The sequence below is a fragment of the Sinocyclocheilus grahami genome, unplaced genomic scaffold, assembly GCF_001515645.1.
Source record: "Sinocyclocheilus grahami isolate Dianchi unplaced genomic scaffold, SAMN03320097.WGS_v1.1 scaffold361.1, whole genome shotgun sequence".
In the NCBI taxonomy this organism is placed as follows: Eukaryota; Metazoa; Chordata; class Actinopteri; order Cypriniformes; family Cyprinidae; genus Sinocyclocheilus; species Sinocyclocheilus grahami.
Genome location: NW_015505540.1, coordinates 235,331 through 244,659, shown reverse-complemented (window position 1 = coordinate 244,659; position 9,329 = coordinate 235,331). Strand labels below are relative to the sequence as shown.

Here is a 9,329-nt window from a genome sequence, read left to right as displayed (position 1 = left end):
GTGACTAATAAACACACGACTACGGCAATATACGGTTTATCTGAGTTCTTATTATTATAATTTTCATTAAAATAAAGTATATTTATAATGCAATGCCTTTATCACTGCTTAAATACTATGAAATATTTTGTGTGGCTTATTCGGTGTAAGAAGCCACATCATCTCACAGAAGGATTTCTTTCAAACACTCGACCGACATTATGAAGTGAGTTTGGAGTAAAAATATGTTATTAAATGTGGTATTTTCACATGCTTTCAGATGGAGCAGCATTTACTTCACAGAGCCATAGTTTACTGAGAAGCTATGCAAACAGCTGTCATTATCACAAACGATTTCAGAATTTCAGATTTTCTGCTATTTTTTTGCGTAACTTGTCAGTGAACTATGGCTCTGTGTAGTAAATTCTGCTCCATCTGAAAGCACGTGATGATGATTTCCTGCTGATTACAGAACCGGCTTTTTTAACAAAATGCGTATGACAATTGCATCCGATTAATCGTGCAGCCCTATACCGGCTGCAATTTTCGCCGATACCGATGACAGGCTCATATCAGCCGATAATATCGGCAAAATGATATATCGGTCGGGCTCTAGTAGATATTCACAATAATCACTACTTAAAGACTTATCACAAAATCCACATACCTTTCTGAATATATTTGAGTGTTTTCAGTGCCAATTTACTATTTTGGTATCGGCTATTTAGGACAAACTCATTCCTAGACTACAAATAAGAACAGTTCTTAGCAGGAATAAGCTCCAAAGTGGACCAGATTTTATGGTGGAAATCATTAAGTTATTAACGCCTATACAGAATTACATCCGTGTTAGAACAGACAGAAAGCAGACATTTTAGTACCACAGAGCACAAAAGATTTAAACCATACTAAAATGCATTAACTTCTATGAAATATGCATGATCCGAGTGATTATATAACACACAGTAGCATTAAAGGAGTACAAGACATTTTCTCTGCTACTATATTATGTGAAACATTCAAAAGAAATGTACATTCATACCTCACGAAAGCACAGCCCTCATGATCCCTGTACAATGAGTCGTCCTCATGTGTCAGGTGGACAAGGCGATCTTCCTTACGATGCAAGACTGAACATCCCCCTTAAGAAAGAAAACAAGACATCCATTATGATGCAATCAATACACTGCTATTTATTTCAAAGCAATTTAATTCAGTTTTAAAAAGCCTGTTTGAAACATTTCCCTGAAGCTTCAGACAAGTTCGGCGTATTTACTGTCAGTTAGTCCATTCCCATTTCAAGATGTTTTGAATACTATGGCCATCAACATTTAAGCTTACGAATGCTTTTATCTCCCACTTTGTCTCTTGAGTGGAAATCCAAAACCAGGAATGCCTTGATGCATCGTAATCGAATTAAGAGCCGACTCATTTAAGAGCCTGATGATGTATGGGTGGAAGCTACACATGCACACGCAATCACAGGACTGGACAGTATGACGTGTAATGAAATGAGAGAATTTTGCAATATATATTTGGCTGGCCATGAGTAGGCAGTGCTTCGAGAGCAATTAAAAAACAATGACTCAAATGTGGCTTATCCAATCACGAGTTTGCCTGGTAGGCGAAAAAAAATCCTATAGAATTACATTGAGCCATGTATAAGCACCAAATCATCATGGAGGCTTGTGGCTGGGCTGACAGTAAGTAACCACCCAGTACACCCTAGCTACCACATAGCAACACCCTGGTAACCATCCATTACACCCTAGCATTGCGATGAATTTTCACTCAGTGGAATCACAATAACTTGTGTTTTCAGGTTGGTGTGTGTGAACCTGAGACTTTTCCACAGCCTAATGAAACAAAGCAGATGTAGTCAGCAAGGATTAGACGTGTGATATAAAGCACTTTTATCCAGCAGCACTAAATTTTTTCTTTGGTATCTAATGTCATAAAAAAACAAGAAGGAGAATTCTGGAGTTAGTACACAGATCAATGCTCTTAATTTGAATTTAAAATCCAAAGCAAAAAAAAGGGCTGCGTTATGTAGACACAGCATCTCTTCAGATTCATAACTGTGAGGGGTGTTCTGTGAGGGGTGGTGTTGTGTAGGCTCGTGGTGACCTAATTTTAGCTTGTCTAAGCAGACGATGGGGGAGAGTGTGGGTGGTTTAGCACGTTCTCCCCTCAACCCCCATTTTAGAGAGTGCGTTCCTCACTTTCATTCAGTAAAGATTTGGTTTTAGTGGCACGGATGCATGATCACCAAGAGCACATCCGGGAGTGCAAGTGGCACACGTTTACCAATGTCCAAAGTGCTTTGTTCCATTAAATTTTGTACCACGTACTGGATGACAGGTCTGACAAACCCCTAAATAAGTATGAGACCATAACTTAGTAACTTAGCTGTTTTGATGCTGTAAAATGGTGGCTGTTTATCTCTCTCTCTCTATACACACACACACACACACACACACACACACACACACACACACACACACACACACACATACATACATACATACATACATACATACATACATACATACAGTGTGTGTGTGCGCGTTTACGCACCAAAAATGTATATAAACATGACATGACAGTCCTGTCTTTCAGCATATAATATGTTATGGGTTAATGTTAAATGTACAGATGTAGCCATTTAAACAAGATGCATATTGATACTACATACATACATACATACATACATACATACAGTGTGTGTGTGCGCGTTTACGCACCAAAAATGTATATAAACATGACATGACAGTCCTGTCTTTCAGCATATAATATGTTATGGGTTAATGTTAAATGTACAGATGTAGCCATTTAAACAAGATGCATATTGATACATTACAGACAGTCAGCCATGAATAGGAATACAATGTCACGCTGGATTCAGACAGACAAGCTAACTGTACTTCTGCCAAAATACATACAGTAATGAACCAGACAGGACATGACAGAACAGCTGCAAACATCTGTTCGGCTATTAAACCTCCTGCCGTTGTAAAAAGCTTCTGCCCAGCCTGTAACACACGTCTGCTGATGTGCTTGAGCGAATAGGCGCTTAGCATTAGCCAGCTCGCTAACGGTGCTGTACAAAAACAACCAACATAATCATCACAGACACGGGCCTTCCTTACTGAGTTCGAGTTTTTTGCATATAAAAAAGAATGAATATCTTAAATGTATTTTATTCACTGTAAAATTCGTCGATGTTAAGAAGATAGCGGAACTTACGTGGCTAACTAGCACGAAATCCAACTAACACTAGCTGAGGCATGCCGAAAGAGCAGCTTTGGTCTAAACATTACACCACGCGTCCATAAATGTCACATCACAAATTCTAGAAACCACAAAAAAACTGTACATGTTATTTAAATACTGTCCTGATCAAATAACGTCTTGTTGTTTCGTCACTGTATTTGCCTCGTTTGTGCTACTATCCGGTAATTTTACAAGTTGACATAAGTAAAGCATTGAAAATCACCCAGAAGGACTGTAATACCTGTTCACAGATCGCGGTATTCCTCCAAATCTTAATGTGATTTCTGGATTTCGAGCCTCTGATATTTGCAGTGATCTGGTAGATGGCTGATATCTCTTCCAGAGCCGAGCGGATGAAGTCTGACTGAATCTGCTGCACCTACAGGACAGAGTGTGTGTGGAGGAGCAATTATAGCCTAACGTTACCTGGTGTAGGCTACTCTTGATGTACTCTTAAACACATTACATCCATACTAATCTAAGAGCGTATATATATTTGAACTATGCAGGAGTTATTTAAATGAATTTACTTATCTATCTATCTATCTATCTATCTATCTGTCTGTCTGTCTGTCTGTCTGTCTGTGCGTCTCTACATGCAGATACATTAAAGTTACTTGAACATGCCAAAGTAGGGCTGCAGTGGGCCAATACTTAAATATATTTGATAGGATGAGAGTGAGAATGTGTTAAATTTACATCACACAGTCATGATGAGGTAAACCAAGTTGATCAATGCCTTTCCAGTCATGTGATCTCCGATAGGCTTAAAGCTGTCTGCTGGTGAAACATTAACATCCTCTTCATAAAACAATGGGCCATGCTTCATGCTTAAACACTAGGATACAGAGAGGATACTGGAGATCATGTAACAGGCTTAAGAGACTGCAAAAAATCATGGGTGGACAGACAGTCTGGTAAAGAGTTTATCAGTTAAAGCATAAATTAAGATGGCATTTTGATGTCTTGAAATACTTTGCATGACTTTGCTATGTGCTTTCTGTACGCTTTTGATTTAAGAGTCTTTATCTTAAGTTTTAATTCCTATATACTGATCAGATGCTGCTCTTTCATAGCTCTGAATGTTTCTTATGTTTCTAGGAAATACAATGTAATTAGATATACCTGATTTTTGAATGCAGAAATTGGTATCTTGGGAAATTTGAGACATTGTTGAGATTTCTTCTAAACTGTAGGAGAAACACATGAGAGTATTAGGATTATTTTATCAGAGGAATCATCAGCAAATTTAAGCAAGTCTCAATTTTGTCTCCCTTAAACCTCTAACCTTCTATCTAGAATAAGGAACATGTGAGGTATTCCAGAGCTCTCACTCATGATTTTTACAGTATGGATCGTAATTTGTTTTTACCAACTGTAATTGGGATTGATTTAGAAATGCCTATTGAATTATGCTTGTTTAATTAAAACTGTGTTATATTGAATGCTGAGGCCCACATGCTAAAATTATTCATGTTTATTGGCATTTTCCCTAAGGACAACTCTGAGCTTCAAGCTTCTGCTCTACCACTGTATGATTTCTGTGATGATACCAGCCATCCTCGTACTGGCAACACATGTCCAGGTCAACAAAAAAGAGAGCACACAAGTCAAATCTACACAGGAACACTTAGAGGAAGCTTTTGAAGAGCAGGTACGTTTGGATGATTCTGTCAGAACATAACGTTTAAGTAACCAATGATTGTTTTTGTTGCCTGTCTTTGAGAATCTACAATTTACTCGTCCCTACATGTCTGGTAAAGTAGATCTACCACATTCATTGAGGGATTTTTCAAAACATACAGAGAGCAAGTGCTTTTTGCTTGAGGGTTACACCGAATGCAAAAATCTTATCAACAATGACTCTGATGCAATCAATCAAATTGAACTAGGTTAGAGTTGTAGTTTCAGTACATACTGTATGTTGAAAGCAAATCATAAAGCACTATCATAAAGACACTGGCATGCGTGGACCTTGAAAATGATGTCTGTTGGTAAAATAGTCGTTCAGATTTGATTTTCTCTCAAGGGCTACTACTTGCAACGCCTATTCCTTCAGTATGGGGACAATGGGACTTTGACCTATGAGGGTCTGCAGAAATTGCTTGGCAGTTTAGGTCTCGGGGAGGTCAGTGTCCTGGAGATCCAACATGGTGGAGTGAAGCATTCTTCTCAACCCCAATCCCATTCCCACTCACATGAAGACCATCATCATCCTCAAAGGACCACAAACTCACCTCCACTAAAAGAAAGGTAAGATGGCTAACGCATTGTTGTAATCTTTACTCATTCTACAATCTTCTACAATCTTCTTTACACTGACTGTGGCTTGTGCCAATAAAGTTAACTTTTTAATATGTAATCTTTTATTATCCCCACAAAACCAGAGATGAATTTCCCTGTATTTGATGATCTGGTTATTGTTTGCGGAGGACTAATCCATGAAAATATTCAGTCCTAGACCTCACATTAATTCAGTGATCAGAGGATCTCCTCCAGAATGGGGTCAGTCAGACTATTTTCCACACCCTGGTCTAAGACACAAACTGGAAGAAAATGTGTCACCGCTGTCAGACCATCCGACAGAGAAACATCTTCATGGGAATGTGAGTATTTACTCCTAAACTTCCTGTTAAGAGTGTTACGAATGGACAAAGTCTACCACTGAATTCTCTTCACTATCACATGACCAAAGGTCTGTTGATATCTTGAGACAGTAAAATTCAGTCTATTGTCCTTTCCTGTTCTGTATGAGGTACACAAACTATTTTGGAGAGAGATAATCATGTAAAAGGTCTCTGCTGAAAAGACTGGTTTAAGCCGGTTAGTGCTGGTTTAATGCTGGTCTAGCTGGTGAGCGAGAATATGATATAATGCTGTATATCTGCAAAACTCTGGCAAAAATCTTGCAAAGCTGGTTGACCATCATGAATCTTCTGGAGATGCTGATGATAAGAGCTTGCTGGTTAAACTACTGAGGAGGATTTCTTGGACTACCAGCACACAAATATCCCCAACTGTGGATTAGCATCTACATCACAATATGTGCAATATGTAAATACATACTTAAGTATAGAAGCCTATTTCTTCGAAATTCTGAGATACTTAGTCGTAATTATGAGATAAAATGTCAAAATATGTCATAATTATCAAAATTATGAGAAAAAGTTACATTTATGAGATAAAAAGCCATAATTGTAACAGAAAAAGTCAAAATTGTGATACAAAATTATGAGTTAAAATGTAGTAATTATTATATTATAATAAAAAAGTCAAAATTATGAAAATTTTTTTTTTTGACAAGTTCAAAATCATGAAATAAAAAGTCAGAATTATGACAAAATTCTAAATTATAAGATAAAAGGACATAATTTTGACTTTTTAATCACATAATTATGTAAACCATACCACAGTATGCCATAATTTCAAAGTTTTTTTGGTAATGCAATAAAGTTAGGCTTCATTATAGCAAAATAAATCAGAATTTTGCCTGTGTATTATCTTAAAATGTTCAATAAGGAAATAAACAGACCATTACAATGCACAAAACCATCAGCCTATAGTGACATTACCATTGCAACGTTACAGTAATATTAACACTTAAAGTCCTCTGAGGTCATTTTCACTACAGCTGATAACTGATACACAACATGGTATCAGTTGTGTTCGTAGAAAACAAGAGAAAGTGAGTCTGCAGTGTGATACGAGAGACATGGAAGTAGCGCAAGCTTTGAATAGCCAATCAGTATTTCAGAGAGCTGTGTAATAATCTGAACCTCACATTTCTTACTCCCTTATCGCAGTGTCTAAATGTTACCCAGCTCCTGTGGAACTTCGGGCTGGGCCAAGCGTCCCATATCACTCCTGCCCATTTCACCTTCCTGTGCCCTGCCCTCCTGTTCCAGATTGACAGTGGAGTCTGTCTGCGGCACACAGAGGTGCAGTCACAGGGAAGCAAAACCAGTGAGAGTTTCCTGAGAGGTGTGTGTGTAAACGGTTTCTGCCAAGTCAAGTGTGATATCAGAATCAATTTTGTGTTTGTTTTCATGATAGTGCAGGTTAAACATAGTCATTGTATCTCAGCACTAGGATGGGCCTCCTTGGCACACTTTGCTATCAGTTTGCCTTCCCTGGTTGCCCTGGGACTGGCACCCCTGCTTCAACCTTCCATCCTTCATATATTCCTGTGCCCGATGGTTGGCATGGCAGTGGGCACATTATGTGGAGATGCCCTCCTGCACCTCCTGCCCCATGTAAGTAATACACAATACAAAATTAAGCATCATTTCAAGAAAGTATTATTCTGTAATAATTCAAGCGCTATAGATGTATATTTTTGGGGGATTTCAGGCCATCTTCAGTCAACACATTGAACATCAGGATGCTGTTTTCAAGGGTCTGAGCGTGTTGGGAGGACTTTACCTTCTATTTGCCTTTGAGAGCCTTCTGGGACTTAAACAACATTTCAAGGTAAGTTTCATCCAGTGGGACTTTAATCATGACCCGCTGACTTAAGTAAAAGAGATGTGGAGATGTTTTCCCTATTTGTCCCCTTCTTCAAACATAATTTAAAGAAAAGGAAACATGATGCAGAGTCTGGAAGGGAGCTGGACACACTGCAGGGTATGTTTATTTTCAGACATGTGAAAGAGCAAACCAGAAAGAAAATCATTAATAATTATGGAACATATAAATTAATCGGGACTCTGTCATAGGTACCTCAACAGCCAATCAGAATGAGAGTTCAGGGCATGGCCATTCTCATGGGCAGCCTGGACCAGGGAAGATGGGCATCAGAAGCATGGCATGGATGGTGGTCATGGGAGATGGGATACATAACCTCACAGATGGACTAGCCATTGGTACATAAAAGTTATTTCTGATTAAAGTTGCATTAAGTAATAAGTAATCATTTTAAATTGATTACACTCAGAAAATGTAACTAAATAATAATAATTTAGGCCCTGAAGCAAAACCAACTGAGAAACACTGATATAAGAGCCAACGAAACATAAAACTGTTATTTAGTGCACCTTTAAAGCAACGCATTGTAAGTTTTTACCTCGAAATGTCAGTTTCATAATCATTCTGATGGTACTCCAAAGTCGCAAAAATACACAAAACTGCATAGTTGCTTTCATTTAGAAATAAAAGCATTTTTTAAAATGTAATTCTGACACTTTAATCTTAATAAATTTAACTTAAACATTTTCTTGTTCTCCTCTAGGTGTTGCATTTTCTCAGAGTCTGACAGGTGGCCTCAGCACTACGATCGCTGTGTTCTGTCATGAGCTTCCTCATGAGTTAGGTGTGTTTGAGTCATTTCTATTATTTATGTTCATCATGAATGATCAATATTGCATATATATTTATTTCTTTGCTTGTGTCTGCAGGCGATTTGGCGGTGCTGTTGGCTGCAGGCTGGCCTGTACGCAGACTGGCTGTGTTTAGCGCCATCTCTGCTTTGCTGGGCTTTGTTGGCGTTTTAACAGGAACTGCACTGGGAAACCAGTGGGCGACACACTCACCTTGGATTCTCACCATCACCGCTGGGGTCTTCCTTTATGTTGCTCTTGCTGACATGGTAATCATTTTGATTGGCAAAATACAGTAATGTTAATCTATGACTTCATTTTTATCTTGAAAAGCTAATATAATCCATAAGTCATATTGAATACAATGTCTTTATATAAGTTAAAGTTGTGATTCTGTTTCTATAGATGCCCGAAATGCTCCATGGAGATGCTGGATCTCTGAGCCCTCTGAAGCGCTTCCTCCTGCAGAGTCTGGGCCTGCTGATAGGGGGCGCAATCATGCTTTGCATCGCCCTCTTTGAGGACCATATTGCTGTTAGCTTGGGAGAAGTCTAAGGATATGAAGACTATCCAAATGAGATCCTCAGGATGTCACGCCAGAATTTCCATCCAAGCAGCAGTATTATGTATATACCTCTTCACATAATGAACTACTGTGCATTGAATGGATTGCTATAAGAAGAGATACAGTGGAATGAACTCGTATATACACATCCTTGGGCAACTACTTCTCAACCTAAGCTGAATTTCTGAATTTTAATT

The 9,329-nt window shown here is 38.4% G+C and overlaps 2 protein-coding genes across 2 annotated transcripts in view; one reads left to right on the top strand and one right to left on the bottom strand.

Annotated features, from left to right (window-relative positions):
* Positions 1-3,632, bottom strand: part of rnf41 (ring finger protein 41) — an 11,011-nt gene extending 7,379 nt beyond the window's left edge. Inside the window, exons 1-2 of the mRNA XM_016229951.1 lie at positions 3,494-3,632; positions 1,022-1,121 (exon numbers count right to left, since the gene is read on the bottom strand). The gene's annotated coding sequence lies outside the window, so the exon portion shown is untranslated. The remainder of the gene's footprint in view (positions 1-1,021; positions 1,122-3,493) is intronic.
* A 390-nt stretch (positions 3,633-4,022) lies between these two features.
* Positions 4,023-9,321, top strand: slc39a5 (solute carrier family 39 member 5). The gene is made up of 12 exons (XM_016229950.1): positions 4,023-4,169; positions 4,750-4,906; positions 5,282-5,505; positions 5,708-5,858; positions 7,056-7,233; positions 7,336-7,505; positions 7,603-7,722; positions 7,818-7,875; positions 7,968-8,114; positions 8,480-8,560; positions 8,646-8,836; positions 8,973-9,321. The coding sequence occupies exons 1-12, from the start codon at positions 4,066-4,068 to the stop codon at positions 9,120-9,122; spliced, it is 1,731 nt and encodes a 576-aa protein (XP_016085436.1). The 5' UTR covers positions 4,023-4,065; the 3' UTR covers positions 9,123-9,321.
* The last annotated feature ends 8 nt before the right edge of the window (positions 9,322-9,329 follow it).

What these genes read in the sequence shown, in the direction of transcription:
- slc39a5 (XM_016229950.1), top strand. Translation starts at nt 4,066, where the DNA reads ATGGGCCATGCTTCATGCTTAAACACTAGGATACAGAGAGGATACTGG. An exon ending in CAGTGAGAGTTTCCTGAGAG is followed by an intron (nt 7,234 to 7,335) that starts GTGTGTGTGTAA and finishes ATTGTATCTCAG; the next exon opens with CACTAGGATGGGCCTCCTTG. An exon ending in ATGTTGCTCTTGCTGACATG is followed by an intron (nt 8,837 to 8,972) that starts GTAATCATTTTG and finishes CTGTTTCTATAG; the next exon opens with ATGCCCGAAATGCTCCATGG.